This window comes from Macaca thibetana, chromosome 13, assembly GCF_024542745.1.
Source record: "Macaca thibetana thibetana isolate TM-01 chromosome 13, ASM2454274v1, whole genome shotgun sequence".
NCBI lineage: Eukaryota > Metazoa > Chordata > Mammalia > Primates > Cercopithecidae > Macaca > Macaca thibetana.
Genome location: NC_065590.1, coordinates 63677527 through 63695154, shown reverse-complemented (window position 1 = coordinate 63695154; position 17628 = coordinate 63677527). Strand labels below are relative to the sequence as shown.

Here is a 17628-nt window from a genome sequence, read left to right as displayed (position 1 = left end):
TCAAGCCTGTAATCCCCACACTTTGAGAGGCCCAGGTGGGCAGACTGCTTGAGCTCAGGAGTTTGAGACCAGCCTGGAAACATGGTGAAACCCTATCTCTACAAAAAATACAAAAATGGGCAGGGAGTGGTGGTCACCACTGTACCCCAGCTTGGGTGACAGGGAAAGACCCTGTCTCAAGGAAAACATTTAAACAAATTTTTAAAAAGGGAAGAACTGTATTAAAAGACAGGGAAAGACCCTGTCTCAAGGAAAACATTTAAACAAATTTTAAAAAGGGAAGAACTGTATTAAAAACAGTTGCCTAAAGGGAAAATCTCAATTACTAAGGTAATTCACATCCTTGAGTTCATTTTGCCCCACCCAATTCTCTTCTTACCTGTCTACTGCATTGGCTACAGTTTCCAACTGTTTGAGAAGAAAAGGATAGAGTTCTGGGAAACGAGAGAAAAACTCTCTCCCTGTCATTCTGGGAAAGAAGGAGGAAAAAAGTTATTACCATTTATTCCCTTTGATCTGATAATAAAGCCTTTTTTTAAAAAAGGAAGATAAGTACAGTTATTTGTTTAACAATCAACATAAATGATAATTTTGATTTCTGAAGTGCTCTCAATCCATGAACTTTTATCTCAAAATTTATGCATGTTTACAAATATTTGATACGAAATTCTATCAGGGAAGAAATATGTAATCTGTGCAAACGCCAAGTTTCCACAATTGATTTGAACCATAAATAGAGTCAACATCTGATTGACTGACACTGACTCAGCTTCAGTTATAAGGGCAGGTCTAGAACAAACTTTCCCAACCCTGGCACCAATGACAGTTTGGACCAAATAACTCTTTGTTTCAGGGGGCCGTCCTACGCATTGTGGGATGTTTAGCACCCTCCGTGGCTTCTACTCACTAGATGCTAGCAGCACAACACCCCTCCCCAACAATCATGACAATGAAAATGTCTTTAGACATTGCCAAACATACCCTGTGGGACAAAATGGCCCCTGATTGAGAACCACTGGTTTGGAGTACGGTTGTGAGAAGCACAGTCTTGGCATGTGAAGTTCTGGAAATCCAATGCTTGCTGAATTATCTTTTTCAACTTTATAAAAACTTCTCTTGAACTATGAAAGTAAAATAGCTCCTCAGACTGCACCACTGACCAAAAAGCTCAAGCTAAATATGGCATTTAGGAACATACGGTCTCCGTAACTATTAAAGAATTACTCTGAAGGGGTGACATAAATATTCCCTAACCTACCCATTTTTATCAACTCTACATGTTATGTTCCTATTAACTGAAATCCAGAGTATTGCATTTTTAAAAAATTGAAACGTTTTTACACACAACAAAATGCTCTGATCAAGTGTACCATTCGACCCACAAACACATACACTCGTACTCCACACCCCTATGAAGACTCAGAAAATTTCCATCATCCCACAAAGATCCTCCATGCCCCTTCCCAGCAAACTCCTGCCCCACAAAGGAACCTCTGATTTGCTTTCTATCATCACAGTTTGGTTTTGTCTATTCTAGCATTTCGTATAAATATAATAACACATTTTTTTGTCTCGCTTTTTTCACTCAGCACAGAGTTTATGAAATTATTATTATTATTATTTTTTTTTTTTTTGAGACGGGGTCTCGCTCTGTCACCCAGGCAGGAGTGCAGTGGCCGGATCTCAGCTCACTGCAAGCTCCGCCTCCCGGGTTCACGCCATTCTCCTGCCTCAGCCTCCCGAGTAGCTGGGACTACAGGCGCCCGCCACCTCGCCCGGCTAGTTTTTTGTATTTTTTAGTAGAGACGGGGTTTCACCGGGTTAGCCAGGATGGTCTCGATCTCCTGACCTTGTGATCCACCCGTCTCGGCCTCCCAAAGTGCTGGGATTACAGGCTTGAGCCACCGCGCCCGGCCTGAGTTTATGAAATTTATCCATGTTATTTAACATATCAATCTGGTTCTTTTTCTGTTGAGTAGTATTCCACTACATGAATCTGTATGTTTATTGATTTCCTCTTGACAGGCATGGGTTCTTTACCTTTTTTTTTTTTCCTTTTTTCTTTACTATTATGAATAAAGCTGCTATAAAATTCTTATATAAGACATTTTAAGAACATGTTTTCATTTCTCCTGAATTAATATCTGAGAGTAAAACTGTAATACATGTCTAATCATTTAGGAAACTGACAGTTTCCCAAAATAATTATACCATTTTACACTCCCAAAAATAAGGTAGATTTCTGATGGAGATTTCTACATTCCTTTCAACATTTGTTGTTGTTTTGTTTTTCCTTCCTTTGTAGCCATCCTTGTGGGTATACGCAATGGTGTATCTCCCATTAATTTGATTTGCATTTCCTTGACGACGAATGATGTTGAACACTTTTCATGTGCTTTGGTCATTGGTATGACCCTTTGTGAAGTATCTGTTCAAGATTTTTGCTCATTTTTAATAGGTTGCTTTTCCTTGGTCATACACATGCATGGCATACACATTCTTCTAGTCTGTGGCTTGCCAACTTATTTAATAATGTCTTTTGATGAGCAGATTTTAAAATTTTTGACAAAGTCCACTATTTAATCAATTTTTTTCTTTTATGATTCATGCTTTCTATGGCCTAAGAAATCTCTACCTAAGAAACATATCGTATGTCTTCTTCTAGAAGCTTTATGGTTTTAGCTTTTACATTGAGGTCTATGATCCATTTCAAATTAATTTTTGTGTATAATGTGAGATAGAGATCAAGGTTCTTTTTTTTCTACATTGGTATTTCATATTTTTAATAGGGAGATGTTTTTAAAAAAAGATATGCCTTAAAAAGGAGATGTGGTGCTGGGTGCAGTGGCTCATACCTGTAATCCCAGCACTTTGGGAGGCTGAGCTGGGTGGATCACCTGAGGTTGGGAGTTCAAGACCAGCCTGACCAACATGGAGAAACCCTGTCTCTACTAAAAATACATAAAATTAGCCGGGTGAGGTGGTGCATGCCTGTATTCCCAGCTACTCTGGAGGCTGAGGCAGGAGAATCACTTGAACCTGGGAGGCAGAGGTTGCAGTGAGCCAAGATCGTGTCATTGCACTCCAGCCTGGGTGATAGAGTGAGAATCTGTCTCAAACAAACAAACAAAGGAGATGTGCTATGCTCATAGATTAGAGGATTCCATATTATAAAGATGACATTCTCCCCAAACTTATTATAAATGCAACGCAATTCCAATAAAAACAGTAATTGTGTGTGGGTGTGTATGTGTTTGTGTGTCTGCAAGTGACCTGAGAAGTTGATTTTACTTCATTTTATTTATTTATTTTTTTTGAGACAGTCTTGCTCTGTTGCCCAGGCTGGCGTGCAGTGCTGCAATTTCGGCTCACTGCAACCTCCGCCTCCTGGGTTCAAGCAATTCTCGTGCCTCAGCCTCCCGAGTAGCTGGGATTACAGGTGTACGCCACCACATCTGGCTCATTTTTCATATTTTTAGTAGAGACGGGGTTTCACAATGTTGGCCAGGCTGGTCTCCAACTCCTGACCTCAGGTGATTGGCCCACCTCAGCCTCCCACAGTGCTGGGATTACAGGCAGGAGCCACTTCGCTCGGCCCTGAGAGGTAGATTTTAAAATGTATATAGACACATCAGGGACCAAGAGTAAGAGTATCAAAGATAATCTTAAAGAAGAATGAGGTTGGAGGACTCATCCAGATAGCTAAAAATACCATAAAACTCAAGGACTCTGGGTATGAATAAGCCAGTAAAATAGGATAGAAAGCAAAGGAGCAGACATATATTAATACATGTATAAAATCTTGATTTGTGAAAGAGTTAATACCGCAGATCACAGAGAAACGTAGTGTGGTAACTGATTATCCACATAGACAAAATTACAACTGGATCCCAATCTCCCACCGATATGGAAAGCAGGCAGGGAAGTGCTGGGAGGAAGAGGGCAGGTTCCTGGTGAAGGCTCCACCCCTGGCCTATGCCCATGGACCTAGGTGAAGACGGGCACTCCTGCCTTCACGCCCAAATGTTGCATTTCCCAAGACCACCCTGGCCTCCCATGCCCCTATCCTGTGCCTATAAAATCCCCTGAAACCCTAGCACGCAGGCACACAAGTGGCTGGACGTCAAGAGGAGCACATGGGCGGAGGAACACACAAGCAGCTGGATGTCAAGAGTATACCAACAGGCACCAGCAGGCCGGCATGCCAGCAGGCCATCGCCTGGCGAAATAATGCGGAGTTTGGCCAGGGCAGTCAAAGAGACAGGCCGCCGAGTGGCCCAAATCCAGGGGAAAACCATCTCCCTTCTGGTTCCCCCATCTGCTGAGAGCTTCTTCCACTCAATAAAACCCTGCACTAATTCTCCAAGCCTACATGTGATCAAATTCTTCCAGTATACCCAGGCAAAAATCTTGGGATACAGAAAGCCCTCTGTGCTTGTGATAAGGCAGGGGATCTAATTGAGCTGACGAACACAAGCTGCCTATGGACAGTTAAACTGAAAGAGCACCCTGTAACACAAACCCACTGGGGCTTCAGCCGTAAACATTCACCCCTAGACACTGCTGTGGAGTGGGAGCCCCACAGCCTGCCTGTCTGTATGTTCCCCTACAGGTTTGAGCACGGGGCACTAAAGAAGCGAGCTACAATCCCATCACACACCCTGTGAAGGGGGCAAGGGAACCTTTCCTGTTTCACTACTATGTATAAAAATTAAATTCCATTGACTTCAAGGCTTTAAAACAGCATAAAGAAATAGCCGGGGCTGGGTGCAGTGGCTCACACCTGTAATCCCAACACTTTGGGAGGCCGAGGCGAGCAGATCATCTGAGGTCGGGAGTTCAAGACCAGCCTGACCAACATGGAGAAACCCCATCTCTACTAAAAAAAAAAAAACACAAAATTAGCTGGGCCTGGTGGTGCACGCCTGTAATCCCAGTTACTCAGGAAGCTGAGGAAGGAGAATCACTTGGACCTGGCAGGCAGAGGTTACAGTGAGCCAAGATCATGCCATTGTACTGCATCCTGGGCAACAAGAGACTCCGTCTCAAAACAAAAAAAAAAAAGAGAGAAAAGAAATAGCCGGGCGGGGTGGCTCACGCCTGCAATCCCAGCACTTTGGGAGGCTGAGGACAGCAGATTACTTGAGTTGAGGAGTTCGAGACCAGCCTGGCCAACATGGTGAAATCCTGTCTGCACTAAAGATACAAAAATTAGCCAGTTGAGGTAGCATGTGCCTGTAATCCCAGCTACTTAGTAGGCTGATGCAAGAGAATTGCTTGAACCTGGGAGGCGGAGGTTGCAGTGAGCTGAGATCGTGCCACTGCACTCTAGCCAAGACTACAGAGCGAGACCCTGCCACCAAAAAAAAAAAAAAAAGACAACGACGAAAAAGAAATGCATGACGGGTTTTTTTTAACCTATTTTGAAAATTTGGGATTCTGCCCTGAGCATTCCTGGCATGATGCTTCTTTCTTTCCCCTAATGACAAATCCAGGCAGCCTAGTTAGTACACCTTCCATGTGGCAACCTGGGCAAAAGCGCCCTAGGAAATTCTAACTTAATTCTATTTAGCCACCTGGATTCTCTTAAAAGGATTAATCTGGTCCTAAATCATAAGATAATGACTACTTGCTTGAGTACACAGCTTGCTGAGTCTTCCTAAGGTGGCCCATGAGTATATAAAGGCTCTCTGTAAGATTTACAAAAATGCCTTGTCCCTCTTGCACCTGACTATTCTAGACAAAATGTCTAGTTGCAAGTAGGGAGCAACTGGAAAAAAGACAAAGTTATAAATACTGAAATGGGACAACTGATTTTGAGGAAGTAGAGAGAATAACCTTGACTCCTGGGAAGAGACTATCTCAGACCCCGGGAGGTACAATGGAAGGAAGAACATTAATGGTGTCTGTTTTTTGAAATTGCCCCTAGAGCCTTCCTCACCAAGGGAAATGCTCTGCTCTTCCCCCAAACTGTCATGAACACATTGAATTTAACCAACTGCTGGGTCTGTGAGCCTACCTCAGATGGCTTGAAGCACAATTTGATTGCTTTCCCCTTAACCTTACTGAGAAGTCTATCAGAAACTATATGTTATGGCCTTGGCTCCAAGCACCTGACCCTTCCTTGCAAAACACCCATCAATATCTCTGAATGCCCTTCCCTTTTCTATAGCCATAGCTCAATCATTGCAAGGGACAGCTGAACGCCACTTAGCTGTTGGTGTGGGCAAAACAGGATAGGCTGGAATGACTGCACTTAAGCAGTCCCTCCAAAACCAAGGACTAGAATACATTCTTTGGACTAAACTAGAAACTTTAAGATTTACCAGCCGATTGTTAGACCACGATGAAGGCACTGTTAACATATGCTCCTCGGCTGATGTAGGGAACTCCCCAAACTGTAAACAAATGCTTTCTTTACAGGGGTACTAGGTATGTGAAAGCAGGCATTAACTCTCCCCCCAACCAAACACGGTGATTTGCACCTTAGGGGTGGTCGTAGGCAAATTTCAAATGTTTAAGGAAATACCACCAGGAGGTCATATAGCTCTCAGATGACTATGAAGATCTCTCCAAAATGGGGTTAGGCTTGGCTATTCACAGAAGCTTGCCAGAGGTATAAGCAACTCATTATTTTTGCACACCCTGTGGTTGGTTAGTCCTGCTATAAGAGTCATTCAATTAAAAACATGGTACAAAATGTATCAACTGATTTTAACTAAGGTCATCACTGATAGCACTTCAGCCCATAAAGCCATTCAGATTTGCTTCAATTCACAGGGCAAGTCATAACAATATAAATGAAAAATTTTCTTAGACTTCTAATCTACAGGTTAAGATAAAGTCTGTACAATCACTAATACATTCTGCTGTACCTGGCTTAATGGCTTGGGCTAAATGGAAAGGTCAATACAAAAACTTCAAAAGACAGCCATTTGAGTTTCTACCACAGACCCTGTTGATTTGTGAGATTTGTACAAGTGATTGGATCTGAGGTGCTGGGAGGCATAGTTGATGTCAATACTGAAAGCTGAGCTCATCCTGCTGCTTGGTGTCCTATTGGTAGTAACCTTAATTAAATGTTGTATGAGACGAACTGAATGGATTTGGTGCCAACTTATCTCTTAGATTAACTGAAGGAGCCAACAGTGTGATGTATTCATGGGAAAATTCACCCGAATTTTCACCAGAAATGGGAGACAGATGCTGTTGAGAGACAAGATGAGTTACTGCCACTGTCACTATTGCAAAGTGAAGCACTGACTGCCCTTTGTTCTGGACTTTCTGGACTCTATTCAAGTATGTTTATATAATGAACAGCACTGGAAGATATAGTGTCTCCCTCTGGATAACAAGGTTCTTAAATTTAAAATAAAAATATAGGCCACAAATGGGGAGAACATTTGTATGCATATATTTAAGAATTACATAATCAGTATCCAGAATATACAAGGGAACTCAAGTGATCACTGAATAAAAGACAAATAATATAAAAATAGACACACCTATCAAAATGCAATTCACAGAAGATAAACATGAGTGGAGAAGAAACAGTAGAAAGGATGCTCAACTATACCAAGGGATGCCCAGGCATGGTGGCTCACGCCTGTAATCCCAGAACTTTGGGAGGCCGAGGCGGGCAGATCACGCGGTCAGGAGATCGAGACTGTCCTGGCTAACATGGTGAAACTCCGTCTCGGGTGGATCACGCGGTCAGGAGATCGAGACCATCCTGGCTAACACGGTGAAACCCCGTCTCTACTAAAAACACAAAAAAATTAGCCGGGCATGATGGCGGGTGCCTGTAGTCCCAGTTACTCGGGAGGCTGAGGCAGGAGAGTGGCGTGAACCCAGGAGGTGGAGCTTGCCATGAGCTGAGATCACGCCACTGCATTCCAGCCTGGGTGACAGAGCGACTTCCTCTCAAAAAAAAAAAAAAAATACTATACCAAAGACTATTGGCAAAGCCTAATAAGTCTGGTAATACAGCGTATTGAATCTTTCAGACACTGTTGATGGAAATGCAAATTACTACAATTCTGAAAAATAATTTGGGATTTTCTTGAAAGTCAGAGATGTGTTTACGCAGTGACTCAAGAATGCTACTCCAAGGTAAATGGCCTAGATAAACTCTTGAACACTGGCATCAGAAGGCTTGTACAAGCATATGCATAGCAGTCACATGCTCATCAACAAAACATGAGTAAACTGCAGTATAGCAGTCCCCATTGTGTGTGAGCTTTAAAGAATAATACAATAAACACTTTGGATCTACCACCTAGCTACAGAAGTGGAACACTACAGTAGTCCCCCCTTCTCTGAGGGGATACATTTCCGTACCCCTAGTGGATGCCTGAAACCATGGACAGCACTGAACCGTATATATACTATGTTTTTTCCTGTACATTAGTCATTTAGTAGCCAACTCTTATCAGATCAACTGTCCTGGTGTCACAGAGCGTGTGTTCAAGGAACTTTTATTTTACTTAATAATGGCCCCAAAGCACAAGAGTAGTGATGCTGTCATATTGTTATAGTTGTTCTATTTTATTATTAGTTATTGTTGTTAATCTCTAATTGCATCTAATAGATAAACTTCATCACAGCTATGTGTGCATAGGAAAAAATATAGTGTATATATGGTTCAGCACTATCCATGGTTCGAGGCATCCACTGGGGGTCTTGAAAAGTATCCCCCACAGATAAGGGGAGACTACTGTAATGTTCTATTTCTTAAACTAGGTGTTAGATCCAAGGTGTTTACTGCATTGTTATTCTTTAAACCTTATACATTTTTTATACATATTCTGTTACCTATTTCATAAAATCAAAAGTCTTTTAAAAAAAAGAAATTCTTACTCCCTTCCAAATTACAGACCCATTAAATATTTATTGAACATTTTATCCGAAATATGTTCCTTTCCTTTTTTATTTATTAGATATTTTAATGGAAAAAGTAAAAATGCAAATGTTAAAAAACACACTAGACTCCCCACAGTGCCCTTCCTCATAGAGAACTGTGTAATAGTATTTCAGCTTTCCTATTTAAAAAAATTCAATGCATACAGGTACATACTTTTAGTTTGTAGTTTTTTTCCTTACAAATAATCATATTATATACACTTTTCTGCACCTTGAGTTTTTTTCACCTAATCTGTAAAATTATCCCATGTCACGCACACTCATCTATTCTCTTCCATTTAATGGCTACAGAGTAATCTATTGTATGATTGACTGTAATTTACTTAATCCCTAATGACAGGCCTTTCGGTTATTGCTAGTCTCCTGCAGCTACAAATGATTATATGTACATTTCCTTGTTAATAAATTACAAACTTGAGTTTTACAGGATCACTGTTTTACACAGGGAGAAAGCAAAATCACTCCGCTACAGACCATTGTTATATTCTTGACCACCTCAGAGCGAAACTGGTCAAGAACATCAATTTCCACTGTTAATGTCCTTTCCTTGGCTTTTGATTCTGTGAAGAGGAGTCACTTAAAGGTAAATCTTTGAGTTTAGTATTGGGATCCCTGAGTATATTTGCTCATTCCGAATCTCTCACTATACAAACAGAAAGGCAACGGATATGTCTTCTTGAGGAATCAGTTATTAATTTCCAGAGAAATAAGTGGCCTGCTATCTCTTAGTTGAGTAAGAAACACACGTATTCTCACTTATGCACAACACATGATTCTATCACTATGATCTAGAAACTGCCTGATAGATAACTGGCTCTGCTGACCATAATACCACTGAGAAAAGGGCAGTGGAGCTACTATTCTAGGATTAAAGTCATTATTTTAATTGAATTAAGCTAATTGTCCCAAACAGCAAGTTATGTCATGCAGTTACCTTAGCAAATATTTACCAACTAGTCTATCTTGGAAGGTATATAAAGAAGGTACTTACTGAAAATTAAATTTCAGTGAACGTTTTAACTAACTGTTTTGTTTTTAGGAGCAAAGTAGGTTTTTAACTACATCTTTTCAAAAGTATACTGTTAAAATTATTGTGGCCATGCTTGATGGTGCAGACTTGGAAGTATCAACTACGCATCTGTCAGGGTTTAAAAACACCAAAATTATTTTCTACAGTAAATTTCAACCTTGTTCAAGCACTGAGCATACAGGAGGTATCCTTCTAACATTCTTAGGTTCCTCAACACAGAAATGTCAATCCTATTTCTGGTTTAGCTTAGCTAAAAGGCCAGAGTTGTAATTTACTACAAAGACAAAAGAGCTGACTGAGCTCCATGTACTCACCAGGGAGCATCATCTCAACTCTGCATTAGCCAAACGCTAGTAAAGACTTGGTTAAATATTTACATAGTATGTCTGAAGGATATGCAACATTAACAATTCTTGTGTATTATAAAACAGACTCTCAAGAGATAGAGGGTAGGAGAACCAGAATTATCTAAGGGGCTTAACTTCTGATTCTCAATTACACCAAAAGGTCTACTGCAGACTCTACAGCATCTTGAATCCAGAAATTAGGTTGATATCAACACCAGCCTTCAACTAACCATGACCATATTAGTTTTCATGGTTGTACTGAGTGAAGAATCACCATTTGTAATAGTGCCTCTATATGATAGAATTTCATAGGTTTTGGACTGCCCATGTAAGGTCTGTAATCTAGCCTTACTTTAAAAGGCCAAGAGCATAGGACCATTTTAGGTCATATTTGAATCTCCCTGCTCTGAATCCTAGAATATGTGAGTCTTCTCTCTCACTTGCTACTTAATCAAAACTGTAATGTGATCGTATTTTTTTCACAAAAGTAGCAAATATTTTTTTAAAGTACCTACATGCTTCATGTTGGGCTCAATCCCATGGGAGATACTAAGAGTAAAAGAGAGTCAGTGCTCTTGGAGCTTAAAACCTGGTTAAGAAGACAGGTATTCACATACGATATAACTAATAGCATAAGGCAAACCATTGTAAGAGTCAAGTGAATGATGTTTACAATAAGAGTTCGGAGTTGGAAAATACATCATTTGGGTTGGAGACATTATGGATAGTTTTGTGGGGAAAATGGAAAACAAGGCAGGTTGCAGTGGCTCAAACCTGTAATCCCAGCACTTTGGGAGGCTGAGGTAGGCGGATCCCTTGAGGTCAGGAGTTTGAGACCAGCCTGGCCAACATGGTGAAACCCCGTCTCCACTAAACATACAATAAAATTAGCTGTGCATAGTGGTACGTGCCTGTAATCCCAGCTACTCCAGAAACTGAGGCAGGAGAATTGCTTGAACCCGGGAGGTGGAGGCTGCAGTGAGCCAAGATCGCATCACTGCAACCCAGCCTGGGTAAGCGACAGAGGGAGACTCGGGGTCTCAAAAACAGAAAAAAGAAAATGGAAACCAAAATGGGTCTTGAAAAATTAGTAAGACTGGATTAAAAAGGAGATAGGACAGCATAGAAGGGAAAAGTAGTTAAGTTGACTGAAAGACAAGAGGACTTCACGACAAAAGAAGAAAGAATAATTTTTTTTTCTGGCATAATTTTATTTTAGAAATTTGAATGCCAAACTAACAGCTTTGCTGTCTTATGGGCTTTGACAGTTTCTAAACAGGAGAGATACAAGAGCAGATGGACTAGGCTAGAGAGTAGAAACATGGTGACCCCAAGCACCTTCACTAAATGTGTCCCTTATCACTTCAACTAGAGCACGGATTTCTGTAGGTTAAGGACCATGTCTTTCAGTTCCATCAACGTTCCATGCTCTCTCTACCGTCTAGATTGTGGCAAACATTGTACCTTCTTCCAGGAACACCTCCACTCTCTGTCTCTGCTGCCCACCGCACCCCTCTTATTGGACTAACTCCAAATAATCTTTCAATTTTGGGATTAGGCAGACTTCTTCCAGGACACATTCCCTGGTATCTCAAGTCTAGCTTAGGTACCTGTCCTCAGTTGTACACTACACCCTGTGCTTTCCCTAACATAGGTAGCATGTCATACATGAAACTTCCTGTTTTCTTGCTTATTTTGCCCACTAGATAATACACTCTGCACAGGAAGAAACCATAGCTAACTTCTTTTTCCCCACAATATTTAAGATACTGAGTATAATGCCTAGTTTACAGCTGGTGCCCAATAAACAGTTGCCGAGTGAGTGACGCGAAACGCAAGGACAGAGTCCTTAAGACAGGCAAGGAGGAAAGGAATTATGACCAAGATAGTAACACGCTAGTAATTTCACAAAATGCATCATCAGCTATAAATGTAGTGACATTCAGAATCATCATTTGAGTTAATAAACTGAGTATCCTGCCAGAGCTTGAAATGTTCTTAAACACAAATAAATAAAGCTTATCTCACTGGTTTACAAACAGTTCAATTTTAGTTCATCCAAACAAGCAAACAGGCTAACAAGTTACCACTGCAGATATAGCGAGCCCTGGGGGTAAATTCTTCAGTGACAGGCATTTCAAACATTTATCTATGTGATCAAAAACTAGCCTGGAAAACAATAAAAGTGATAACCAGAAAGGAAAAACTGAAGCTCTGTAAGTTCAAGCTCCTAGGAAGAAAAAAGAAGACCACCAAAAATTGTGAATGGGATAAAACAGACATTAGTGAAAACAAACAAATCAGGATAAAGAATGAGAATCAAGCAGCTTTAAATTCAGAACTGTCAGACTACGCAAAAGCTGAGTTATTCCCTCTCCCACCAGGTAAGGATATGCAGGCACAACGGATGAGAGGCCCTTGGGGAAACACAGAAGCTACTTGCAGATCTCTATTTGCCTAGCACCAAGCATAAGGTGCAGAGAGCAAGAGTGGCGGTAACCTCCACCAACAAGGCAACCCTTGGCATGATCCATTCATCGCTAGACTCCACAGAGCCCAGTCAGGGCCTGGACAAAACAGGTCAGCAACGGAGGTTTACTGAATCAATCAAAATACCTGCCAGGCACCATTCTGTTTTATTTTAAAAGCTTTATAAAAATTATTCTAGCACTATATTTTTATTGAGGAAAAAATAGACAAAAATGAATACTGCAAAGAGAAATCTAAAAATCACCACAAACTTACCAACCAAATTTAGCCACCAGTTTAATGTTTTGATGTATGTCCATTTACACCTCTCTCCTCATATATTGTTCTATAACCGGCTTATTGCACTTACTAGTATATCAAGAGTGGTTCCATATCAATCTGAAGCCATTTTAACATAGTAGTCTCTGTGTGTTACACTCTCTGTGCCTCTCCTGTGTGTGAACATTTGTCTGGCCATACATTCCTCCGGGGCACTACCCTTGACACCAAGAACAACTTACTCCCATTTGGGTTAAGCCATATGTGGAATGCTGCTACTCCAGCTATGTCAATTTGTCTACACATTCCACATCTAACCTTGGTAATGCCAAGTGTCTAGTTCTTGAGTTTTTAGAGCATCTGGACTTTGGCCATTTTGGTAGGCTTTGAATCTAACCTGACATCTAACAGCCTAGAAAAAATCTGAACCAAGCTCCAATTTCTGATAGAAACCCTGTCTTCAAGATCTGCCACACATAAGAAAAGTTGCAATGCCAGAAGCACATGCTTCTGAACAAAAAGTACACCAATGAAAACTATTGTGTAGTGAAAAAAGGCATTTGGTGAAATGCGTTAAAAAAAGGTGGGAGGGAAGGTATCCACACACACCCATTTCTCACACACACATCCCATATCATTCTCGATCATCTCAGGAATAGGGATCAACAGAGTAATGCACAGAGATATAAAAAGAAAAGCTAGCAAAGGCAAGCAAAGCCACCATGCAGGAATAAGGAACTGCATAGGAAACAGCAGTAAAGGTGTGGGTTGTGTCCAGTTTTTAAAAACAGGACTTATTCATAGGCCATGGAGCAAACACCATAAATCTGGTCACTGGATGAAAACAAATGCTGAAGGCAAAAGCCTGGGGGTTTTCAGTTGGTATTTCAATTGGGAACCCAATAAACTATTAAAACGGAGCTATTCCCTAGATTCTGGCCTATAAAACCACCCCACAGGAGAGAAATCATCTAAGGGTCTGTGTCTCCTCACCACAGTGATTGCTGATAAAAACAGCAAGCTCATCTTAAGAAAAATAATACCCCACCCCCCACCCCCGCAAAGGAAACAAACCTACAAAGAAGACAAAGCATGCATATGCGTTTCAAAGGATATGATCAAATGCAAACTAATAAAACAGAAACAACTAATAAAAAGAAATCTCAGTTTGAAATCCCATCAGGAAGTCCATCTCTGATTCTGTTCATGGAATCTTCTCCCTACCTAAGACTGGACTGACACTAGCTTTTCTCCTTAGAGTAGTTAACAAAAGAATGAGGGATTAGAAAGAGATGTCAGGAGTCCCGTGGTCAGAATCTCACACTCAGGAAGTCTGTGTAATCACAGTGATGGATCTACCAGGAAGCCCTTTCAGGCAAACCATGTTTGAAGGAAAGCATCCTCCTCAGGGCCTCTGTTTTGAGCACACTGATCAGGGCTCCTACCAGTATCCTTGTTTCCCTGCCAATCCTCTGCAGGTAGCCATGGGATTTTTGGACTTTTGTTTTTTGTTTTATTGAGACAGAGTCTTGCTCTGTCACCCAGGCTAAGAGTGCGGTAGCACAATCAGAGCTCACTGCAGCCTCAAATTCCTGGGCTCAAGTGATCCTCTTGCCTCAGCTTCCCAAGTAGCTGAGACTACAGGCGCATGCTGCCATGCCTGGCTAATGTGACTTGTTGCTTTTCTAATCCTTCCCTTTCAGAAGTTGCTTTCAAGGTGGAGAATTCCCAAATCACTAAACTGCCTATTACAATACCATCCTGAGACAGGGAAGTGAAAGGTGTTGGTTCTGCAAGAGCCCTGCCATGCCCCCTGTGAAGTCACTGGCCCAAAGGTGAGCCAGGAAACACATTTCTACTCCTTTACACAGCGAGTTGGTGAGTAAATATCAATCTCTTGAATTCCTCATGTGTGCAAGGTCCCATTTGGGCAGCTTACATGGATATTTTTTAACTAGGAATTATTTTTTAGAAAATGTTTCTAAAAATCATTTCTAAAACCTCAGAATCAAATAATCTCTTATAGTTTAATTCAATAATCATTTACTAAACACTTTATGATTGACTTTTTCCAAAGATGGTCAACAAACTTCTAACGTTCCTGATCCATAAATGCCTCCTTCCTTTGAAGAGGTGGGTCTGCTTCCCCTCTCCTTGACTGTAGGATGCCTTTTGACTTGCTTTGATCAGCAGAAGGCAGCGGAAGTGACACTGTGCTAGCTCTGGCTTAAGCTTTACAAAGCATGGCAGCTTCTGAGTTCACCCTCTTGAAGTCCTGACTACCCTGCTGGAGAGAGGCCACTTCAGCCCCCAGTCATTTATGCTTCTACTGCCAGCCCCAGAAATGTGAGTGTGAAGCCATGTTGGTTGTATCAGCCCCAGCTGAGGTCCCAGATGAAAGCAGCCATCTGAGTGATCCCAGATGACAACACAAGGTGAAGAAGGACTGCCCATCTAAACACGGCTGACACACAGAATTGTGAGAAATGATAAATTGTTATTTTAAGTCATTAAATTTTGGGGTTGCTTATTATGCAGCAATACGCAATTGAAACACAGTTACAATACTGAAGGCACTGAGACTCTGTGGAAAAGGTAATACTAAATAAAAGATGCTGATAACAAGGAGCACACAATTTACCTTCACTATATTGATTCTCTCACAGTTCTAGAGGTCAGAAGTCTGAAATCAGTATCAAGGGTATCAAAATCAAAGTGTCAGCAAGATACCTCTAGAGACTACAGGAGAACCCATCTTGAACTCTTCCACCTGCTGGTGGCTGTCAGTATTTCTTAGCTTATAGCTGCGTATTAGTCTGTTTTCATGCTGCTATGAAGAAATATCCGAGACCGAGTAATTTGTAAAGAAAAGAGGTTTAATTGACTCACAGTTCTGCATGGCTGGGGAGGCCTCAGGAAATTTACAATCATGGTGGAAGACACCTCTTCACAGGGCAGCAGGAGAGAGAATGAGAGCCAAGCAAAGGGGAAAAAGCCCTTATAAAACCATCACCCCCATGATTCAATTACCTCCCACCAGTTCCCTCCCATGATGCATGGGGATTAAGGGAACTACAATTCAAGATGAGATTTGGGTGGGGTCACAGCCAAACCATATCAAACCGTACCTATATTACTCCAATCTCTGTCACTGTGGTCGTACTCTTTTCTTCTGTCTCCCAAATCTCCCTCTGCCTCCTTTGTATAGACAATTTCACTAGGGCCCACCCAGCTAAGCCAAAATAATCATCACCCCAACTCAAGATTCTTAATCACATCTACAAAGATCCCCTTTTCCTTACAAGGTAGCATTTACGGATTCCAGGAATTAGGATCTGAGATCTTTGAAGGGCCATTCATCTGCCTGTTGCAAATGCTAAAACACAAGAGTTAAGGCACTGCAAAAACTGATTATAGGAATTGGAGTTATTCTTGTCATATTCAGGTAAATCAGAGTCAAGGAACCCGGGGAAAAAGCACTCAGGACACAAAGTGCCAGCTCCAGGAACTGTCTCACAAGCCCAGCCGCTGAAATAACTTCCCATAGCCTTAAGACTAGTCTTACCTAGTAGCTGCTGAAACGACCTGTCATTTTACCTACCACCATGACTCACCAATCGGAGCTTTCTAGCACCAATAAACTTTGTTTCAAAACATTTTATGTAACATTTCCCTTTCCCAATAAAATCCCAACCTTTTCCTTTGTTCTTTGGACATACCAAAAAACCACTCTGGTCTTTGCGTATGTCCCCAATTACAATTCTGTTTTATATATATATTCCTAAATAAAATTTTCTGCTTAGATATTTGTCTCTATGTTATCTGATTTTTGATAGCACTAAGGGGGAAAGAATAAACATAACTAGTTTTTTCCAAGGCAATTGTTTTTCCAAATCTTTAAAGCAATGGATTACTTATTTCAAATATAATACCAATTTTTATTAATAAAGCATCAAAACAAAACAAAACCAGAGAAAGGATTCTGGAAAGATGACTAAGTAGGAAGCACCAGGAACCTGTGTTCTCACAAAGGCAACAACTGCACTGTCAGAATGGGTCTAATGTAACCATTTTGAAATTCTGCAGTCTGTCTGAAGGCTTGGACAGTAAACTGCAGTAAATTTTGGTCAGTTTCAGCTCCTAGCACTGTAGCTAACCAATCCCTGGCCTCATGGCAACGATGCACATGCTCCAAGATCAGCTTACGCAAAGCTTGTAGGATAAGGATCCTATCCTCCAAAAATTTGGGGATCTGTGCTTTGATCAGTGGTTGTTGTTCTGATCTTGGAGATACAAACACATAGGCAGGCAGCCATTGTTGCAACCCTCTTAGCACAGTTACAAACCCCTTCCCCGAGGCGGAAGCAACTTCCAAGGAATTTAAAGGGTAATTCACTTTTTTCTTTCTTTCTTTCTTTTTTTTTGCTTTTATTTTCTTCTTCATTTTTCTCTTTTCCCACTTTTAGAAGCCAGATATTTAAAGTCTAGGACATTCAAAAGTAACCACATATCAGGAGAATGTAGAAGGTTATCACATACACACCCAATGAAAGGTGCAGGCTCAAAAAAGACCTGAGAAAA

At 41.1% G+C, this 17628-nt stretch overlaps 1 protein-coding gene across 11 annotated transcripts in view; it reads right to left on the bottom strand.

Annotated features, from left to right (window-relative positions):
• THADA (THADA armadillo repeat containing) overlaps positions 1 to 17628 on the bottom strand; it is a 352471-nt gene that overhangs the window by 197714 nt on the left and 137129 nt on the right. For 10 of the 11 annotated variants that reach the window (XM_050754776.1, XM_050754774.1, XM_050754781.1 and 7 more), the window contains one exon: positions 380 to 469. The exons of the other annotated variant lie outside the window; for it this stretch is intronic. In XM_050754776.1, coding sequence (XP_050610733.1) covers positions 380 to 469 — 90 coding nt within the window. The remainder of the gene's footprint in view (positions 1 to 379; positions 470 to 17628) is intronic. 11 annotated transcript variants of the gene reach the window in all.